The sequence below is a fragment of the Capronia coronata genome, assembly GCF_000585585.1.
Source record: "Capronia coronata CBS 617.96 chromosome Unknown acBCG-supercont1.3, whole genome shotgun sequence".
NCBI lineage: Eukaryota > Fungi > Ascomycota > Eurotiomycetes > Chaetothyriales > Herpotrichiellaceae > Capronia > Capronia coronata.
In genome coordinates, this window is record NW_006912895.1 from 2530459 (window position 1) to 2552070 (window position 21612).

Genomic DNA, 21612 nt, shown 5'->3' on the forward strand with positions numbered 1-21612 from the left:
AGACACCGGTTTACCTCAAGCGTTCATCTATCCAGGGTATCTTCTATATTTCCGTCCAGCGCAACAACCATGCAAAGCCATCTATACGAATGCGTCTACCATTGAATGCACCTAAAGCCAAAAGAAAAAGAAAGCAGTCTTTCATCTCAGCCAAACTTGTTCGTACACTCCTCCTAGAGGCCTTGTCCCGGCCAATTCCTCCATGAATTTCTCCGAGACAGGCGTGATGAGCGGGCTCCACCGCCCGAACCGCGTCTTCGCCCAATCGAGACAGAAATAGTGTGTGCGCAAGAACTCGGGCGGCTGGCGCCTCAGCGCAATCCCCGGAGAAGACGAGGGCAGCACCTTCCACCGGCTCTCGTACAGTGTCGGACCAATGGCGAGCTGGTCTAGACTGGGCCGGCTTCCGCCCACGAGGGCGGGAAAGACCCATTCGATGAACTTGGTGGCATACTCCTTGATACTGTAGTCGCCCAGCTGACTGAAGACGTGGTTCTCGGGGAAGTTGCGGATGTGGATGGTTTTGAGGTGTTGCAGGGCAGGAAGGGCAGTCTTGCGTAGCCGCACGATCTCGTCGTTCCAGGGGAAACCCATGCCCAGCTCGACTAGATTGGGGCACAGCCGCGCGATGTCGTTGATGGATTCTACCCATAGCTCCTGGCTGTACCCGCCGGCGCCGAACGGACGTGACGTGTCCAGGCCCAAGTGCTCGCGAGGTTGAATTCGGGATTCGAGGACGAGTGTGTGCATTGTTGGGCCGTGGTTTGCGATGAAAGTCGACGGTGGCTCGAGGATCGCGCCGTTCTCGAAGAGCAGGGATAGAGTATGCAGGCCGTTGAAGGAGTTGACGAAGCGGATGATCGAATTCTTGATCGCGACGGTCGGGTTCTCGTGCCGGAATAGGAAATGCTTCAGGGAAGGCGTGACGCGTGGGGTTTGAGGACCCTCAGAGGAGTGCAATGTCCAGTCGAAGGTGTTGGCAATCAAGTCCAAGAACTCTGCGCTGCCGGGACAAGATTCTAAGGTCAGCCGGTCAAGTCTGCAAAAGACTAGAGCCTCAGGCACAGATGCTGGTCGGAGTCTGGCAACGTTCAAACCATGTAGAGACAATTCCTGCAGGCTGATGAAGTCCTCGAGGTGAAGAGCAGCCATAAATAAACTATCCCTTGGTTGAGGAATCTGGTCCAGACCATCCGCTCGTGCCTGTTGGTATTTGTCAATCAAATGCCTCTCTTGTCCCAATTTCAGTTTCTGTAACGTCTTCTTGTTCTCGGCTATGATCTTCTCGATCCCTTCGCCTTCGCCGACCGTCCTACATTCGAAGCCCGTCAGGCTTTTCGGGATAGGCGTATCCCCCTTCCAAGAATCGAACTCGCCGACACGCAAATGCTGGAGCGTTTTCTCATGTCGCTGGACTAGCAGGTCGAGAACTTTGGGAATTAATGGCGCTTGATGCAGAAACCTGCTATATGTTAGTGGAGGGCCAAATCAGAGAGTAGTGGTAATCGGCAATACTCACGCAAAAGCCGTCAATCTGCCAGCAGGGACCTTGTCCAATATCTCTTCCACAAAGCCGTTGGCCGAGACCGCGTCGGGCGCTCCACTCCTACGGTTGTATGTTGACTTCCTCTTGTTGGACAAAGTATTTGTGATGGTGAGTTGCCGAACGCTCTGAGTGACCGGGTGGCGGAATGGAGCTGATCCAGGCTTCCCAGAGTCGACCGGTCGAGGGAAATCGCAGTCTATACTGTGGTAGAGTCGAGTCATAACCTTGTCCTCGAGAACGCGACAAGTTCTAGAAAGATTGTAGAGGTCCCTCCGCTCGTCAAGCTGAATGAACCATCATCAGCACATTCGCCTCACATGGTTCGCTCGGTGACCCACGTAATCAACTATATGGAATTTGAGTTCGTTTGGTAGATTCAACAGCCGACAAGGCTGCGCGAACAATGGGGCCTCCATGGCCAGGAATTGTGAAATCTCACAGGCCAATGCGTATAGCCAGCGATATGGCGGTGGCACAAGGTCTGGACATGAGCACGGTACGACAGAAAGTGCTACAGAACTCTTCTTGCCCACCGAGTTATATATAACAATGGGCAAAATATACGGAGCGGAAACCCGCAGCCGCAAGGAAAATGGGACCAGGGGAAGCGAGGGCGGTCAGCCTCAGCGCCACATGAAATGCATCATCATGTCAGACGGAAGGTTCCTTCAGAATTCAATCTCTTGACCCGAGCACACGGATTGAACAGCGTTCAGGAGTCGGTAGGATACGGAAGGGCGATAAGCGCGATCAATGCGTGGCCAATTTTGATGACCGGAGTTGCAAGAAGGAGCGAAAGAGAAACTCGACTGGAACAACGGATATTGCGGATAGGATGCCGTAACGAGCTCTGAGTGAGACGCCACAAGGCTTGGGACTCCCGCTTGGGTTCGCAAAATGACTGGATGGAGGTCCCGTTGCAGAACAATGAGGATGTGCTCGTTGTAAGGATTTGTCGAGACGATGAAGAAGAACCTTGACGCACGGGACGAGAAGGTAGAATGCGATAATGTGGTTGCAATGACAGCCTTCATGAAGGTCCACATTCCCCAAAGCGATCGGACTCTGTATTAATGCGCACGAACAATATTTCTTGACATGGACCAGCTTCGCCTGATGGATGACAGGGGCGGCCGCTTCCGCCGTCTACTTATGCCAAATCGGTCATATCTCTGGTCCTCATTCCCTTCGCGGGCACCAGATGGGTCTAGGACTCCATCAAGCGTTCTGGTCCTCGTTACGGGATTTGCTTCGGGCAGGACAGAGGTAGTGCTGAGGCTGGTAAACCTGAGGAGATGTAAGCATCAGTTTGAGTCAGCAACAATCCCGGCAAGGGCTGCTGTTCATGCCAAAGAACAATGTTACCTTATGTGTATGTAGGAAATTCATTCCGAGTAATCTTCCTACACCACAAATTGGCGACGGCGGCTGCGGTTGCGACTGTGCCAACCATTTTCCCTTTTCTAACCCGCCTGTCGTCCGCAGTCTGTTTGCGTCGCCGTAGACTAGCGTTTAGATGCGGGAAAACATAAATCCAGCCCCGATGCTGGACTCGGACCTCGTCCCACTCACAGATGGGAGGCCTCCTACTACGTAAAGTACTACAATCCAACGGCACGCAGTCACACTGAACAGAGGGACCGGCACAAGGATCGGGACAAAGGCTGGATTTTGAGGACAGTCTGAGATATCTGCGTGCTTGCTTATAGTGCGATTTGGATTACGACGCCAGATAACACCTGACATCTTAGGACCGGACACTTCCAGCATTTTGTCTTCGCCACCTGAAGCATCAACCCAGTGCTTATCACCTCTCCGGCCATAAAAAAAGATCTCGATAGGGGGTTCTTCTTTCCTGGAGGCCGCCGTGGTCAAACTGAAGAACAGGGAGCAAAGCACAACTGATGGAAATACAATCTACTGTAAGTGATATCCTTTTTGTTGATGATGTTTGTCCAGCCAGAAAGACATGAGGAGGGCGACAGGACCATCAGGCAGTCAATCTTGCAGCTTAGACTTGTGCTTTTGAAGTCCTCCCATGCCAGCAATGAATTACGCGCCATGTCTGTCGTTCTTTCCTCATGCAGGTTTCATCTCGCGACCTTCTTTTTCTACATCACGCGATCTTCAACGCCCAAACCCTCAAAGCATGGAGCACAAAGACGCAGACGCGGCCAGTACTGCTGGTGACAGTTGTACCACAGACAGCCTCGAAGAGCGGCTGAAGGTGGCTAGCCTTAACGCAGAGCGCAATCGCGATACCCAGTTTCCTGCCGTATTTGACTATGTTGAACCACCAAAGACTAACGCCGCTGATATCAGACCATACCTCAAAACTCCAGAAGATGAGGAGCGGGCGCTGACCGCAGACTACTCGAACCGCCCATCTCTTTCTCAATCCTCCTCATCTCACGCTCCTCCCACTTCAGGATTCTTTGAGCACTCTCCATCGGATGCCATGATGGACCGCAAGTTGCGCCAGAACAAGCCTCGCTTGCTCCTTATGGGGCAGCGGAGGTAAGAATGAACTTTCTCGCCTGTCAAGGCCATCTCTAACAAGTCTCAGGAGTGGCAAGTCATCCATTACCAGCGTCGTGTTCCACAAGATGCCTCCTCAAGAAACCCTTTTCCTTGAATCTACAACTCAAATCCAGAAGGACTCGATGCGCTCATTCATGGATTTCCAGGTCTGGGACTTCCCTGGACAACTCGACTACTTCGATCCCACCTTCGACACCACCGAGATCTTCTCTGAGATCGGCGCACTAGTTTGGGTGATCGACGCGCAAGATGACTATTCTGACTCCCTGAACCGTTTGACAACCACCATTCTCAATCTTCAGACCACGTTCCCGCACATCAACGTCGAGGTGTTCATTCACAAGATTGATAGTCTCAATGAAGAATTCCGCTCCGATATCTACCAGGACATTGTGCAGAGAGTGGGTGATGAACTGAGCGATGCAGGCTACATCAACCCCAATGTCAGCTACCATTTGACGTCGATCTACGACTACTCCATCTTTGAGGCTTTCAGCAAGGTCATTCAGAAGCTAATCCCTCAGCTCGACACTCTGGAGAACCTGTTGAACATTCTGGTCAACAGCTGTGGGATGGCGAAAGCATACCTGTTCGATATCTGGAGCAAGATCTACGTCGCAAGTGACACTAGACCCATCGACATGGAAGTGTACGAGATGTGCTCCGACTACATTGATGTCATCGTCGACATCACCGATATCTACGGATACGACCGCACCCACGGAAAGGTCCTTGGAGAGCAGATGCAGGAAGCCGAGTCGTCTGTGACTATCCACGATGGAACGATGATCTACCTCAAAGAGATGAACCAGTAAGCACTGACACTTTCGGTTCCAGCTCCAGTTTCAGTACTGACCCATCGCAGGTACCTCTGCCTTGTTACGGTTATCAAGAACGATGAAGCCAAAGACAAAAAGGGCTTGATCGACTACAACTGCCACATCTTTCAAGACGCATTGAATGCAGTATTCGCACGAGCCTGGGAGAAGGACAAGCCAAGCGAGGACGGAGAAGAAGAAGAAGGACAGAAGCCAGGCAAGACACCAGCACAAGGTCAACTTGAGGCGCAATTGGAGAATTAAAGCCAACGTGTGTACCTTTATGCGGGAGGTGACGAGAGTCAGCGTCAGGTCACTCCTGTCTGCTGGGTGAGGCATTCAAGATTTCCTGTCAGTGTCAATGGTGGTCACCAATGAGTGGCGCATACACAGCACCAATTAGCTACAACATGTCAGGTAGCTTCACGCGGCATTGAGCGTGCGCGAACAGCGTGCGCAACATCCAGGAAATAAATGAGACGGCGAGATGGCCGCATCAAAACATGAATATCCAGTATCAGTTGAAGGTGGCCCAGATTATGATGTTTTCTCGTGGTTGTCGCTGTCGTTGTGATTGTAGTCGTCGTCGTCGCCGCCGCCTGCGCGTGCGTCTGCGCGTCAGGCTCTACCAAACGGTGCCAAGCCTGACATCAACCTTGTCAGACCCGCAATTCTCGCCAGGATGGAAACAAATTCCTTCATCTACATGCAGACTCGCTTCACAACTGAGGCAGAAAATCCTATCAGTCTTCTAAAGGACGTTGACGGCATTGATACCTTCGCCAACGACCTTCAACAAAACCAGAAGACGGGTAGCGCAGGCCACACTCGCCCCCGACAGTCCCTCAACCCACGCATCCAGTTTTTGCGCCTTTCGGCTCTGGTTCGATCGCGAACCGGCGTATTAGGAGCGACTCCTCCATATCAGCCCGTGCCGCCATCTTTGTATCGATCCCCCACCGTCGAGCCGGAGCAGGAGTTAGACGCGCGATCCGAGCATAGGGGGTCTTCTCCCTTGCGTAATCTCGCTTTCTCACGCTGGCCGCCGGTGTATGAGTCACAACGACGCACGCCTATATCTGACCCAATCATCTCGACCAGGCTGCGACGAAATCTCCGCTCGAGGAACAGCAGGATGCCTCAGACAGGATTTCAGGCTCTGATTTTATGTGGTCCTGGTATTGGACTCAGCACCTTCACCAGTGTCCCGGCAGAATATCCCAAGGCCTTGGTTGAAGTCGCCAATCGGCCTATGGTCTGGTATGTCCTGGATTGGTGCTATCGAATGGGCGTGACAGACATCACTCTTATCACTCCCCCAACGTCAAAGGGTTCAATAGCTGCCGCCCTCGCACAGAATCCATACTTGACTTCTCTACCGTCGCCAACTCCTGACCTGCTAGCTCCCGAGGAACTGGAATTTACGACGCCGACTGCGGAGCTCCTCAGATTACCAGAGGTACAAGCTAACATCAAGTCCGATTTCCTTGTTCTACCCTGCGATCTCATCTGTGCTGTCTCGGGAGATGCCTTCCTCGAGACCTATCTAACGAGGCTGGGAGGACCAGGTGGAATCGGTAGTAGCACAGGTCTAGACAATGATACATCTAGAAACGAGCTTCTAGCGCTTGGAGGCGAACGTCGAGGACGACGTGGTGGTCTGTCAATATGGTACAATACCGTTGACCGAGAGGAGAGCGTCAAAGGCGAGGAATGCGACTTTATGTGCACCACCAAAGTCGACCCCGAACACGACATACCGCTTTCGAAAACTGCATCCTCGCAAACACAAGGAATCCTTCGCAAACTTGTCTGGACGATGCCCATGTCCGAGCTTTGGGATCATTGCGAGGAGAACAAATCGTGGAAGATTCGACAGTCTCTCCTCCGGAAACATGGCGCGATCAAGTGCATGACCAGATACCGAGACTCTCATATTTACCTCTTCCCTTATTGGGTCAAGGATTTCGCGAAGCTGAACGAGGATTTTGAATCCGTTAGCGAAGATCTTGTGGGCACTTGGGCGAAAGCTGAATGGCGCAAGCCTTCCTACCGAGCTCGGTTTGGCGCGAGAAAGATTTTCTCCCAGAAGAACTCTCTAGAACGGAGTGAACTCCTTTCCCATGAGCGGCCGATCGAGGAGGAAATCGATTTGCTATCGCTCAGCAGCACACAAATTACCGCACAACCAGTATCCGAGTCGCCGCCCACGGTACGCACCGCCAGACTTGCATCGAGAGTTCACGCCGACGCAGAAGACAGCATCCTTTCCCCATCTGAAGAGTCTCAAGCGGGGGAGGAAGCAGGACCGATACCTCTCGTCCCTCCCATTTTGTCTTACATCCTCCCATCCGCGCCTGACGCGCCGCTGGTGCGCAGAGTCGACACCACACCACTTCTCCTGTCCGTTTCCCTTTCTCTTGCGAAGCTGCCAGCCATAGAAGAATCTTTAGCCGCCAGAATACCGGTGTCTCCATTCGCACACCAGTCCAAAATACACGCAACTACGACGATCGCGCCGCGCGTGACCATCTCGCGTGCCGACACGCTTATCGACAGCAATGGTACGATCGCGACGCAGTGCGTAATCAAGTCTAGCGTGATCGGTGCATCTGTGGCGATTGGGACCGGCACCAGGATCACTGGGTGCGTGATCATGGATGGCGTTACTATCGGCGACAAATGTGTTTTGACCAACACGGTGGTGGGCAAGAAGGCCAAGGTGGGAAACAAGTGCTCGCTGGTGGGCTGTGAGGTGCAAGACGGCAACGTCGTCGCGGATGGCACCGAGGGCAAGGGCGAGAAGTATCTTGTGGGAGGGTTGGAGGATGAAATGGAGGGTGAGGAAGGGATGGGGTTTGATGACGACGATCCAGATGCCGATGAGATCGCCTAGTCAAATCTTTGCTTACAAGAGCCTGGCGAGAACTGGGTACGGCCACGGTACGGTTACGTCCTAGATTGCGCGTTTGGGACCGACAACGAGATCTAACGTTGGCGCTGCTGCCGATTCTGAGATCCGCAGACACCATACTTCCTTCCCGCATCAGCATCAGCATCAGAAATAGCGAGCATTCTGTAATTTTATGCTATCTTGAGATTCCAGCTTCCACCTGCAATGTTCAGAGGGTGTGAGGAGTCCTGTATGGTGGCTGACTGGGGTGTAAATGAGGCTCTTCGGAGGGGAGGATTCTCAAGGTCAAGATGGATCAAGGCGGCTGGCTGTAGGAGATCGCCTAACACGCAGAAGGAGCAAGTGAGCACTCGTAGTAAGCTTGTCGTCGGCAAGGCCACCCTTATGAAAGCAGGAAATAGAGATCGTTCAACGAGATGAGATGGAAGTGGTAGAGGGGAAGGGTCTTTCGGACCACATACTATCCGCAAAAGTCAGTTGAGGCCTTGGGGCCTCGCAATGCTGGGGATCTTCCTCACACTTACCAGTGTTCTTAACAGCGTTGAGGAACTCAAAAGGTCACCCAGTGGGTTGAAGCTTGATAGCAGACGAACAGAGGGAAGGCATTCATATCTACCATCCGTACAGTTGACAGTTGTTTGTTGTAGGTTTCACGGATCAGCTGCGGACACTTTCACACTCCGCGTTACTACTAAGAGAGGCACCGGTAGGCGGTACTGTGGGCTTGGGAGGCACACCCTGGGCACTGCCAGGCGACGCTCGGGACTCTCCACTGCGCCATGGCCCGCTCCCGGGCTTAACCTCGAGTTCCAACCAAACCAAACCAAACCTGATCTGCCACAAATGCAGTGACCAGGACATCTTAAATGGTCTCCTTGAATTATTGAAAACCTTACTAATAATAGACCATGTATCATATGGCAGAACGAACCCAGGAGAAATATCGGAAGTCTATAGCAATGCAAGGAGGTTAAAGACTGGAGGAAGGCTGACACCCGCAGCACCCTTTCGAAATTGAATATTTTCAGATATCATAAGTGCTTCTAGTAAGAGAATCTTACTGTCCCTATAATATATGCCTATAGTTACAACATATCTATTAAATACCCTACCTAGTTAATGATAAAAATAACTATTTATAGCGTCCAATCAGTGGCTCGGAACTGATAACAGCTAACTGCGGCTAAAAGTAGTTTAGCGCCTCGGCAGATCGACAGCCTGAGCTCGTGACATGAAATTTAGCGTGTCAGTATAAAACGCAGTGTTAGGATTCATGCAGAGACAGGCGTGGCATGAGATCCAACAGGAACCAATAAACAAGGAAGAGGCAGGATTGCCGAGGAAATATCACGTGGAACTTCAGGCCAGGTCACGTGATGTGATCACTGTGATCAGTCCTGATCAGAGTGATCAGTCTTGATCAGTGACTGAGCACACTGAGCGCACGCTGAGCACACTGAGCACGCTGAGCACTACGAGTCTCTTATGTCTATATAGTCTTCCATCTCTCATAGCACTTCATAGTTCTCTCGTAGTCAACTTCGTTCACAAGCTAGACGCTACCATCGCGTTGATAGCTTTCGTTCTGACTTACCCTTGTGCCCTGGAATACTGTCCTCCTACCTTCCCACATATCAGGAAACCCTGATCGATATCGTGACCCCGAGGAACGATTCGTGACACGCAGCTTCTCTCCTTCCTTTTCAATTAAATCAACATAGCATCACCTCTCCCACCTTTAACTTTCCACCACGACTTGGAAAAGACATTAAATTAGCAGATTAAGTCTCTAATTTAAACGAATAACACGAATTGATGGTTTTTCGGATGTCGATCTAATAGGGTTTTGTGCGCGCTCCAGCAGGAGTCGCGATGGCGGCTTCGGCGCAGGGTCCGATCAAGCGCAAACAAGCGGTAAGTTCGTTCGGAATGGTGCAGTCAAAGGACTGGATCATTTTCGGTTTGAGATCGATTGATTTTGTTTGCTTTGTCCTTATGGCATGATTTCTGTTTTTAGCGGGTTAAACCAGCTGCTTCTCGTGTAGTTAGTCGCGTCTTGAGCAGAGAGAGAGGTACCTCAGACCGTGTTCCGCCTGCCGGAGAAACGAGTCTCGAGACTACACTCCCCTTTACTTATTGACTGTTTGTCAAGTGATACGGCACTTCGGCCCTGTGATTATGCACTGTACTGCTCGAGTATGTCTGCTGATTTGATCCTAGCCGCCTCCTGGGTCACTGGTCATAGAGATTTCAGATGATGATGAAGTGCGTTTCCTCCCCTATTATTCACTGCTGCCAGCCACTCTTTGGTTTCACACCCCTCCAATCCCAAATTTCACCCACGCCCACAACTCAACTCTTTCTTAACATTTGGCTGACTTTTACTGCAGGACCCTCCACCATTTCTACCACCTGCCAAAAGACAAAAATCTCAAACGCCAATCTTGAATGGCTGGTCGAGAGATGCAACCAATGGGACCCGTGACCCTACCCGGGGCGGACCGTTGACCCAATCACGCCTCGTCGTGACCCCAAGTCCATCAGATGTCACGTCGAACGGTGTGTCTTCAGAGAAACAGTCCCAGCAGATTAAGAGATCCCCTTGGGGACCACTTTCAAAGTTCTCATACCCGGGCTTGTCCAGGGATGAGCTAGCTCTTGAACCTAAACGTGAAAGATCACCCTCCCAGCAAAATGGACTCTCGCGAAAGGCGGCAAGCCCGTTACTGGAAAGGATCACCGCGGCCAGGGAGGCAGCCCGCTCCGAAACTCCCTCTATCTCTAAGAATCACGACATACGCAGGAATCCGCCAGGAGGTAGTCAGCTACGACGACATGAACCGTCGGGGCCATCTAGGCCACTAGATTCATGGACCAAACCTCTAACCAAACCAGTCCACCCGCATTCTCACGCCAGTAACCCTTCCCGACCAAACAATGAATCTCCCCAGAGACCATCATCCTCTTCCCAGAAGTTGGTATCTGTGGAAATCCCGCTGCGGTCTGGAACTACTCCTGCACCGCGAAATACCCCTTCGTCTCAGTCAAATATTGAAGTTAGGATACCTCTTGGTGGACTCAAAGCCGAGAGGAAACAGCTTTTCCAAAAACTCAGACAGAGCACCCAGCTAGCGAAAGAGAGGCCTGAGCAGGTTCATCGTGTATTCGGGCAAACTGGCTTCTCTCCGCTGTTCAGTGTCGAAGATGACCACGAGCGAATGCGAAATCTTGCCTCGAAAAAAAAGAAGAAGGCTCCACAATATGACACCCCCCTGAGTACTGGAAATTCTCTTGTCAGTTCTCTACAGAGATTGCAGCTCGGTGAAATGGTACACCCTGCCGACTCGGCGCGGGACGTACTGACAAGCCGGTTCGACGAGAACATTGTCCCGCCATTGACGTTTGCCAACGATGTCAATCAAAGACGTTTGAATGGAAAGTTCCAGTTCACCGATCGTTATATCATCGGGGAGGGCATCAAGATGGCCCCTGCGAGCACAAACGTCGGCTGCTCCTGCAAGGACTGCGAGCGATCGACGTGCCTGTGTTTCACCAAAGCAGTGCCGGACGCGGTTGGCAAGGGTGTGCACCACGAGCAGATCCGTACCTATGTCCGACGGCCTGACGGGATAGTTGTACTTTCTGACAAATACATCGCGAACGAGTTAAACCCAGATCCAAGAATCAGCCACTTCGAAGTCACCGAGTGTAACGATCTATGCGCCTGTGGACCTGACTGCTGGAACCGAGTCGTCGGCAAAGGCCGCACCGTGCCGCTCGAGATCTTCGAGACGTCGCGGTGCGGGTTCGGTGTACGTTCGTCGCAGGACATTGTCAAGGGCCAGTTTATCGAATTGTACCTCGGCGAAGTGATCACCGAAGCGGAACTCCGGCGGCGGGAAGATACCGCGGAAGAGGAGGAGCCGAGTTACATCTATTCGCTGGATTGGTTCGGGACGCCTAACGACAAGCACTACCACGTGGACGGGAAATACTTCGGCTCAGCTATGCGGTTCGTCAATCATAGCTGCGATCCCAACGCGCGATGCTTCCCGGTGCAACTGCACAAAGGCGATAAGAGGGTCTATCTCCTGGCCTTTTTCGCCATCCAGGATATCAAGGCCGGCGTGGAGATCCGCATCTCCTACGAAGGCCGAGACAGTATACATCATGATCCCGATTCCGACGCTAAGGGCGACGGCGATGGGGAAGGGGAGGGCGACGAAGAACTGGTGCGGTGTTACTGTGGCGCGAAGAACTGTCGCAAGTTCCTATGGCCGTCTAACGTCAAAGCCCGACGAAGGAGACGGAAACTGCCTATTGAAACCTTCACGACTCTTTCAACGACACACATAATATGCCAACGCCGACCTTGTCGAACCGATTCTGGCAGACACAGACACAAGAGACACGACCCGATAATCACGACAGAGGAACTCAGACCACTGTGGAGAGAGTCCCTATACCAGTAGCACCCACCACGAATGCGATGTTGGGGCTCAGGGGGGATTGAACCCTTTGACATTTTTTTTGGCTTTGCTACGCTATAAGCTGTACATCGGAATTGGAGCTTGGCGAACATACTTTGGCTGGCGAGCGTGGGCGTTTGGCGAACATAGTGGACGGTATGTCTGAACATTGACTTTAGCTTGGGGGCGGCACGATGGACAGGACAGGACAGAAACGAGACAGCAAGGATAGTACTCGACTAGACGACTTGAATGCACATGAACTCGCTCTGAACTTCGCTCTGAATCGAATAGGCTGTAATGGAAATACTAGTAATTATCTACATCTACCTGACTTCATGTCCTAACAGACAAACATCCTCGTGATTTCTGGTAGAGTGATCTTGTATACCGTTATTCCGGAATCTATAATGGCCGGGGACATCATCACGAGGAAACGAACATGGGGCGTAATGGGACGCGAATGCAGCAGAAACTGAGAAGAGGCGGCAGGGAATCATTATTTTCATTCAAATAGGAGGATAGATGCCCGATGGCGTCGATTCTTTTCGTCCCTTGATAAGAATCAAGGCTGGTATCTACTCTGCATTGATAGGAATTGAAGGATTTGCAACCATAATAGTGAACTCTGGGGTATACTTGTGGAATAGGATGTTCGGTGTAGTGGTTGATAGGCACTGGCACCCAGCCTTAGACTCCCTGGGCTGTAGTTATAGGGTGCAATGGCCACTTATTACTACCTAGTAGTGGTGGTGGTTGTTAGTGCGAAGGACTCGTCACGGCCGGGCATTCGGGATCATTACCAGTAAATACGAATCATTACCAGTAGCTTTCACTGGATCTCAGCAGTAAACAGTGATTTCAAAAATAATATATACTTAACGGACGATTATAATCAGTAAATTTACTGGTAGGAAGTTTATTAATAAATTTACGTGTAGCAAGCTTATTAATAGATTTTCTGGTGGTAAATTTATTAGTAAATTTATACTGCTATATAGCCGAGGTACTAAAAGATTGATACTATTTTACTAGTAAACAAGAATAGGGTAGTAAGGTCTACTTCAAGGCCTTGCTCTTTCGCTGTGGTGCACGTGCCATACTGTGATTTGTGACATGTGGGAACTTTGTGACGTCACCCTAAAAAATTCTAGTCACTTGCAGTCATTTTGCAGTCACTGCAGATATAGTGCAACCAACTTGAAGTTAGTACGTAGGCACCACCACTGCAGTGCCACACCAATGCCGCCGCCTACCTTACATGGTATAGCAGAAAGTGTCTAATAGAAAAAGAGTATACCTCCTACACCATCATATCCTCCACATTATATGGAAAATAAAAGGTCCAATAATGACCAGCAGGAGTCAGGGCTCTTTTTGATGGATTTGATCAAACCATGGATCTGGTTCCCACATGGCCTTGACTGCATGCTATCTATATAACTCGAAGCCTTCCTCAGCTTGTGATGTTAAACCACACCTTAGTATAAAAATTGGGATATTTGTTACTTATTTGGTCCACCACCTTCACTACCTAGGTACTCTTTTCATGCCATAGGGACCGAACTCGATGCGACCAATCTCATTATTGTCAACCATCCCAGGCCACATCATCTCTGTTCTTGCCTTACTTGCTGTTGCTCGAAGCGAAACTGCGTATTACACATTCTTTTGAGGCAACTCCCCTCCTGGACTTGTCAACCCGTGGATGTTCGTTCGTTCGTCTTCTCTGCGCCTCTAAAAGCTCCCCTGTAGACTCAACACCAGAGCAGCATCGACAGCTTCTTTCCTGTATCCTGGGGCGCGGCCGAGACAAGCACCTCCCTGGATCATGCGTTCGAGGAATAGTTCCACATCGAAAATCACCGGGGCAGGATACTGAGAGGGGCCGAGTAGATTCTGCTGGTGCTGGTGCTGCATGTCCTGGAACAGACTTGACGAGGTTTGCGCGCTGAACTCGTCCCACGGGTTGGACGATGGCGAGGCGGAGTTCGACGAGGATGAATTGCCGATGTTGACAACTTGAACATCGTTGGCGTTACCGATCGTTCCGCCATGATGGGATGGTGTGCCACTGTGAGGCTCCGTGGTGAAAGGGTTGGGAAATAGGGAACCTGGACCTGGCTGGCTGTACATGTTGCCGAAATCTCCGGCAATGACCGGATCCATTAGGGAGCCTCCCAAGCCGCCAGCCATGGGCGGCGATGGGGCGCGAATGCTCGCGTCGTGCGGGCTGGAACTATGGCTGGACAAGGAGAACGCGCTGGCGCTGGCACTGGCACTGGCGCTGGTTATAGAGTCTCTCACTGCTGTCTCGCGCTGGACAAGTCGAAGGACTGCCGGATCGACCGGGACAAACGAACTCTGGCCGTCCAAATAGATGCCCTTGGTCTTGAGATACTCTTCGACATCGTGCGAGTCGTACCACTGGCCGCCGAAGCCGATGTTATCGAGCACTTCTTGCGTCGACTTTTCCGTGCGCGGCGTCTCCGGCTGCATGTACGGCTGTGGGCCGAACGCCTGTGCAGGATGCACCAGGTTAGGCGGGTAGATGGGGTTGCCGTTGTTGTCGCGGCGCGGGAAGTGGGTGCCGGCGCCGCCGATGTGGAAGAAAGGCACGTTGAAGTTCTCCAGCGACTCGCCCGCGCGGCGCTTCAACCTCTCCTGGAACCGCTCGAGCATGCGCTTGCGGTTGGAGTAGCAGAACGCGAAGCGGAAGGCGTGCTTGAGGTATTCCGGGTCGATGTGGGGTTGGGCCAGATTGCGGAACCCGCGCTCCAGGGACATGCGGTGGAGACGTCGGGCGAACGTGGTCTCTTGGAAGCTGTACGTGTATGAGCCCTGGTGGTAGGACGGTACTAGTGGTCTCTCCACCTCGATCTTGTCGAAGACATTGTCGACGAGGAAAGGCGCGGGCATCGCGCCGAATCCGTTCCCGTCGTCAAGGCCTTGTTGGTCGAACTTGATGTCCGTGTACCAGGATTGCGAAAGGTCAAGCAGGGCCTTGCTGTTGTCGGTGCTGCCGCTACCCTCGGCCTGATCAGTAGTCGTATCGTTGTTCCCAGCCAGTGGGAGATCTTCCACAGCTGCGCTGGCATTGAAAGAGAGCTCATCCAAGCTGCTCACAGATTCCACTTCGGCCCTGGCTGGGGAACAAGACTGGGACGATGAAGCTGACGACTTCCTTGCGCTTGTCACGCTGGTCCGCTTGTTATTCTCGCCCAACCTCGGAGATTGCTTGGACTCGCCTTGGGTGAAGTCGGCTGGTTTGTCCTCTTCCTCGTCCGATTCAGGCACTGCATCCTTGGACAACGCGACGAACTGTTCTGTCGCGACCCGAAGTTGCCGAGCCAGGGAGTAGTGGGAAGTCAAGATCCCAGCGTCGACCATACTATCGTGCAGAGCCAAGAACGTCTTATTCATCTGGTCAATGGTTGTTTGGAGAGTGGTGACTTGTTGTTTCAATCCCGCAATCGTGGTCTCCTTTCGATGTCGGTAGGCTCGTTGCGCCAGTCGGATTTGAGTCCGGCGACGGTCGGCCGCGGTCTGATCACGAGGATCCAGCCGCGGCCGTCCTCTCTGTTTCTTACTGTCGGCCAGGTCATCGGCATCGTTGACCGAGACTCGTTTGGTCGGCTTCTTTTTCTTTTCAGCTGGTTGCGGCGAGGGTTCATGAGAGGATAGACGAGTGCTGTTAGTGGCCGCATCGGTAACAACGATACCACCGTAGAGCTGGTCGGAAGACGTTGCCTTCCTCTTGCGAGAGATTCGGTCGACTCCGCTGTAAGGCTGCATCAGGCCCTGTGGATATTGTGAGGCCGAAAGGATATCAAGATCTGCCCCGACGGGCCGGTGAAACGAGCTGCCCGTGGATATGAGGAGATTGGTGGGGTCGTCCAAGATCGACTGGAGGGAAGTATATGTTTGTTCGCCGTATTGCTGTTTGGCATAGGCCTGCATGGCAACCGACATGTTCGGCTAGGAGCCTCTCAGCAGCTGATTACTGAACCTGACTGAGCCAGGGTGGAAGGAGGGTGTTGAGGAAATGGGCCGTAGCAGATTATCGGATAGATGACTGGCTTCCCCTGACAAGACAGTATCCTGTAACCGAGCCCAGTTGATGGAGTGCTGCTATGGCGGTGGGAGGATACTGGCTGGTTCGAATTGCCTGAAGGGAGGAAGAGTGATAGTGCCCCGTCCTGTCTCTTGAAAGCGTATCAAATTGGCAAGCCTTGGGTTGCCTCTGCGCTGCACTTGCTGTTTAGACGACCGTCCACGCCGGGGCCCCAATGAACATGACCAAAGTGGACAGCAATCAATATCTGAATTCTTTTCCAGGTGGAGCAGTTGAACAGTGAACCTCAGGAAAAAGAATCATTCAAGGCCAGGCGTCCGTCTTTGTAATACCAGCAGGGTCCCGGTGGAATTGTTGCTGCTTCAACAGATCTGACGCCAGAATGAGAGAATTAGTCAGTGAGAAGAGAAAGGCCCGGCCAGGCACCACAGAGCTGGCTGTACAGGTGATGACAGATACCTACCTAACGTACTGAGGTAGTAGTCCGCCAGACTTCTTCGTACGTACTGAGCAGAAACTCTCGCACCGCCAGAATCGACCGTCAGCGGGACTGTAGCAAGATTGCTGTGGTAGAAGCCTCGCCCTTGCTGGGGCTGACGGCTGACTGGGCGACTGGCAGCGCAACGAGATTGGCTGCAGGACAAGATGGGATGGGAGGTTTGAGGTCAGGGTCTAGCTGAAAATGGGATGGAAGAGTGAGGTCGGTGGGTTGTAACTCACTTTGCAAAGATGTATAGTAATCATCCATCTCGCCATCTCCGACCGAGGCAGTTTGATCCACATTTTTGTGTAGAGAGAGAAAGGCTCACTCAGCAACCACGTCACAGATTATGGACTACTACTAAGTTAGGAACCTATTTCCGGATTGATGTCGTCTGTACATGCTAAAATCATCACTACGTCCGTACGGAATAGGACTGCCTTTTCTTATACGATACTAATACGGACTTATGCCAAACGCAGAGAGAATCAGCACGATGCACACGACTCGCCGCTTTATGGCCTTCATCTGAATCACGATATATGATGCCAATACACCCCTGCACCCTGCATCCCTGCATCTGGGTGGGCTGACTAGAGGTACCTAGTACTCTATGGAGAAAAGATCTTGATGCAGCGCTTACTGTGCATCGTCTTTGATCGAATGTCTTCCATCGAGGGCTTCATATTCCCCGGTTAAACTCCACCAAGCCCCCTTCTCCGCCCTTGTTCCAAAACTCTTTCTCCAGGGTTCGGGCACTGACCGCTTGACGCTGGGGGAATACGGCCAACGCAAGAGGTAAAGCGAAGATACTCGTGGTGAGGATAAGACCGAGATTCACAGGTAGCACCATTCTGGGCCGCTGTTTCAACCATTCTGTCTTTTGCAACCGGACGAGGACGAGCGGAGGAATGACCATGATTGGAGTTGCATTCAAGACCCGTGAGATGGCCGTCTCTCCCACCGCCATAATTGCCGCCTTTCGAGACTTGCCCAGGCTCTCAACCTCCTTACCCGTCTTCTCCCGCTCAGCCTTTTCTGCGTCGGACTGGACAGGGAAGACGTCAATCCCGCGGCGGATCTCCTCCCCTCGCATAAGAAAGACGTTCAATGCACCAGCGGACGCGACGGCTGCAAAAGGCACTAGACGGCTCAGGATGATTTTCGTGTTGGGTGACACACGCTTCAGTCGGGGAACAATCGCATTCAGCCCCACGGCAACGGAGCAAGATGCGGAGACTGCCAGCAAATAGCTCTCAACCATTGTCTTTGTGGACAGCGGAGATGACTTGTTGGCGTTCGCACTGTTGATGGCCACATTGAGAGACTGGTTGATGATCTGCCACGCCACCGTGCCTGTGGTCTGGGATCGTCAGCGTCTGTTGCACTACTTAGAGTTCTGCAACGGCCATACAGTGAGATTCGGTGTCAGCATGCCTGCCGTCACCACCAGATTGGAGATGACAAAGCATGACATGCGGAACGGGAGGAACACTGGCTCTCCGGTATCTGCCCTCCTGTCAGCCTAGCACGTAGACAACTGCGACGTATACAGCTGGGTGCCGTACCAGGATGAAGTGTCGAGTCCACAATTTTTTTCGCCTGCCATAGCTCTGATGTCATCTCCTTCATCTGCCCCGTCTTGTACGCCGAGACAAGTTGTTTGGCATGTTCGAGGCCGGACCGGGAGACAAACAGGGTCCTACCACCAATGAGTCAGTCGGCTGTGCCTATGAAGTACAATGGTAAATCTTCGCTGCGGTAGTCTGCAGTACCTTCAGCGGCGACCCGAGTCACAGTGGCCCGCCAAATGTGTTCCAGCTGAAGAAAAGTTCACGCCATTGCTCAATCTTCCTCACCTCGGATCTGATATCTGTGCCGCTTGCTTGACACGCCCCCAGTAAGTCGAGAGATCATACTGAGAGGCAGGCAGGTCGCGACTGCCGGGTAGCGACGCAGACATGGTAGGCCGAAGCGGCCGGAGCACGTCTACAGAGTCGCAGAAGGTTCAACGATTGTGTCAGCGCACAGCAGGTTGCGGTGTCTGTGTGTAGAAGAATGATGGTGGGCGCAACAAAATGTCATCGACCTGCGACATTCGGCGATCAATGGGCCACGACACAGAAGGCAGGTGCGGCGAGTGTCAGCCTTGGTCCCCCTTGTCGCTTACCTAAGCCGAGCCTAGGGAGCCCTCTCTTCAGGGAGACCACAGACGCTACCGCAGAACACCATCTTCGCGTCTAGAAGTACCAGGTAACTTTGGGTAGAGCCAGTCGACCTCGCCCCTCAGACTCCAGCATACATGAAATTACCATAAGCCCGCTTGCAGAGTGCACCGCTGAGAGGCTGCACGCCGAGGCTGAACCACGTGATCGGCACGCAAGGCTGAACTTCTCCCTACTCCTCAATCCGACACGACTTTTGATGAATGTCGTTGTTCCTCGAAATGCATCCAGATCTTGACCGGCTATCTGGCTGAAAGGGCCTACAATACCCATACCAGCATCACGATAACTGTCAACTTGACTCTTCGCAGGCCTCGATCCCTATCTTTTGGCGATGGCGACCTCGGCAGCGATACTCTACTAGCCCGGTGGGTCTCCATGAGACGTGGCGCCTGTGGTGTGCAGCATCTCCTTCATCATCTTATCCATTGGCCTTTGAAGCTGTGAGTGACAGCTGCCTTTGAACAGGTGTGCCCAGTCGCGCTTCAGCTCCGGTCTTATGCCGTCCACGCGCCAGCGATGTTGGTGTGCGGTCATGCATTGGCTTGTGCGCCCAGAGACATTTCGCACGCCTCTCGCTATTCTATTCTAGTGATGTTCATCTCCAAGGTCGACTTCACCGGGACGAGTTACAGAGTGAAAGCCCATTCCATGACTGACCCGAAATACTAACAGATTACATTCTACTCGTTGACATCCGGAGAACACACCACTGTCCCATTTCAGACAGGCCATATCTAGACCATCAACTCAAGCGATAACCATCCGGACAACCCCAGTCAACCCCGGCCCGCAATATATCTCTTCCTTCTGCCGTAGCATACTACACCCTTCAACCATATCACAACATGCCAGGCCCACGCTTCACCGACAAGATCATCTTCATAACAGGCGGCTCGTCCGGCCTCGGCGCCGAAGCCAGCGCGCTGTTCATCGACGAAGGCGCCCACGTCTTCATCATGGACTTGGCGGAGAAAGGCATCCTCACGCGCCTCGGCGAGGAGAAAGCAACCTTCTTCCAAGGCGACGTCGGCAAGCCCGAGGACTGCGAATCCGCGATTCGAGCATGCGTCGACAAGCACGGCCGCCTCGACATCCTGTTCCACAACGCCGCACAGCCGACCCCCATGACGACAGTCCCGTTCCACGACCTCGTGCAGTTCCAACAGATCATCAACACGAACCTATGCGGGCTGTTCTACTTGGCCCGCATCGCCATCCCGCAGATGCAAGTGCAGAAGAAGGGCGTCATCGTCGCCACCGCCAGCACGTCCGCCTTGGGCGGCGAATACGGTCTGGCCAGCTACGCGGCGTCCAAGGCCGGGATGCTGAACCTCATGCGGACCATGGCTCTGGACCACGCTCGAGAAAATATCCGTATCAATGCGATTTGTCCGGGGTACATGCCTACGCCAATGACCGAAGGGCTGGGCGAGCTCGTCAAGGTCGTCGAAGAGAGCATTCCGCAAGGGAGGGGCGGTGATCCCACAGAAGTCGCTCGGGCTGCCTTGTTTCTGGCTTCGGAGGATGCAAGCTACATGACTGGACAGGGTAAGTGGCGTGGAGTAGAAAGAAAACAGGAAACTATCTGTTCGGAGTGGTCAAGATCCTTCTCCATCCTTGATATATACCAAACCCAATGTTTCCGGCCGTCGTCATCACCGCCAAAGGGACACTGAGCTCGACGTTTTTGTCGTGAAAGTCACCTGGCTAACGCAAGGCTACAGCACTCATCGTCGATGGCGGCTGGTCCGCGCATTCCGGAGCACCGAATCTCCTCAAATATGTGCCACAGCAGGTAAGCTCCCAAGAGACCGGACAGCCGGCCCTCAACACTTCAATCAATCGTTCACTCCGCACGTATTTGATACACCATGTCGCCCCTTTTATACTGACCTCTTCGCTTTCAGTTCCGGTACGATGAGAAATGAGTTAACTTCTTCCTTCTCTTCGCTCGTTGCTTGCCAATGTTGTGGACGACACGCTTCGCGGCAGATCTGTTCGTCGTCTCCTCTGCGCCACTGCAGGAATGTTGGTGATCCTCGGGGTGAGGTGGGTGCGTGGAATGCTTCATGTTTCGGGAGCCTCCGTGTCATGAATCAGAACAAACGGTTTCTATGCTCAGCTATCTATCTGTTGGGAGCTGTTCTTAGTGTACAGTGTATTACCCAGGTAGTCGGATCTTCCCTCCAGACATTAGTTCGGTCGTCGTTGATCGCTTGAGATCGGTTCCGTTGCAGAACCTCTAGGGCCAGGGTTTGTGAGTTCTATTCGTTACACTATGGAGCTATTGAGGAATTGCTTGGATCTTCAGCATCGGCCCTTTGCCTTTCTGTGCCGGTGCAGGAATTTTTGCTGTCTTCAAGTAGCTAAGCACCTATGGCACGCTGAGCCGCTCGTTCCCTCCCTGGACGCAATGATACCCAGCCGTTGAGATTGCCCTTGCCATCTGCCCGGGGTACACCGGCGTCTTCTGCACAGCAGGCAAAGACGAGGAGCTGAGCGGTGCTTGGTTCAACTGAGACGGCAGGGAAAACGGCAGG

The 21612-nt window shown here is 52.6% G+C and overlaps 7 protein-coding genes across 7 annotated transcripts; 4 read left to right on the top strand and 3 right to left on the bottom strand.

Annotated features, from left to right (window-relative positions):
* Window positions 1-141: 141 nt before the first annotated feature.
* A1O1_04213 (uncharacterized protein) lies at window positions 142-1767 on the bottom strand (the record flags this gene model as incomplete). Its single annotated transcript, XM_007725110.1, has 2 exons — window positions 142-1462; window positions 1520-1767. The coding sequence occupies 2 exons, from the start codon at window positions 1765-1767 to the stop codon at window positions 142-144; spliced, it is 1569 nt and encodes a 522-aa protein (XP_007723300.1).
* Window positions 1768-3695: 1928 nt separating this feature from the next.
* On the top strand, window positions 3696-5169 carry A1O1_04214 (uncharacterized protein; the record flags this gene model as incomplete). The annotated part of the gene is made up of 3 exons (XM_007725111.1): window positions 3696-4063; window positions 4113-4898; window positions 4953-5169. The coding sequence occupies 3 exons, from the start codon at window positions 3696-3698 to the stop codon at window positions 5167-5169; spliced, it is 1371 nt and encodes a 456-aa protein (XP_007723301.1).
* A 418-nt stretch (window positions 5170-5587) lies between these two features.
* On the top strand, window positions 5588-7801 carry A1O1_04215 (uncharacterized protein; the record flags this gene model as incomplete). The annotated part of the gene is made up of 1 exon (XM_007725112.1): window positions 5588-7801. The coding sequence occupies one exon, from the start codon at window positions 5588-5590 to the stop codon at window positions 7799-7801; it is 2214 nt and encodes a 737-aa protein (XP_007723302.1).
* A 2196-nt stretch (window positions 7802-9997) lies between these two features.
* A1O1_04216 (uncharacterized protein) lies at window positions 9998-12291 on the top strand (the record flags this gene model as incomplete). The annotated part of the gene is made up of 2 exons (XM_007725113.1): window positions 9998-10015; window positions 10210-12291. 2 exons carry the CDS (start codon window positions 9998-10000, stop codon window positions 12289-12291), a joined length of 2100 nt encoding a protein of 699 aa, XP_007723303.1.
* A 1734-nt stretch (window positions 12292-14025) lies between these two features.
* Window positions 14026-16260, bottom strand: A1O1_04217 (uncharacterized protein; the record flags this gene model as incomplete). The annotated part of the gene is made up of 1 exon (XM_007725114.1): window positions 14026-16260. The coding sequence occupies one exon, from the start codon at window positions 16258-16260 to the stop codon at window positions 14026-14028; it is 2235 nt and encodes a 744-aa protein (XP_007723304.1).
* A 1266-nt stretch (window positions 16261-17526) lies between these two features.
* Window positions 17527-18807, bottom strand: A1O1_04218 (uncharacterized protein; the record flags this gene model as incomplete). Its single annotated transcript, XM_007725115.1, has 4 exons — window positions 17527-18207; window positions 18259-18353; window positions 18413-18546; window positions 18704-18807. The coding sequence occupies 4 exons, from the start codon at window positions 18805-18807 to the stop codon at window positions 17527-17529; spliced, it is 1014 nt and encodes a 337-aa protein (XP_007723305.1).
* Window positions 18808-19917: 1110 nt separating this feature from the next.
* On the top strand, window positions 19918-21000 carry A1O1_04219 (uncharacterized protein; the record flags this gene model as incomplete). The annotated part of the gene is made up of 3 exons (XM_007725116.1): window positions 19918-20620; window positions 20797-20867; window positions 20980-21000. 3 exons carry the CDS (start codon window positions 19918-19920, stop codon window positions 20998-21000), a joined length of 795 nt encoding a protein of 264 aa, XP_007723306.1.
* Window positions 21001-21612: the final 612 nt, after the last annotated feature.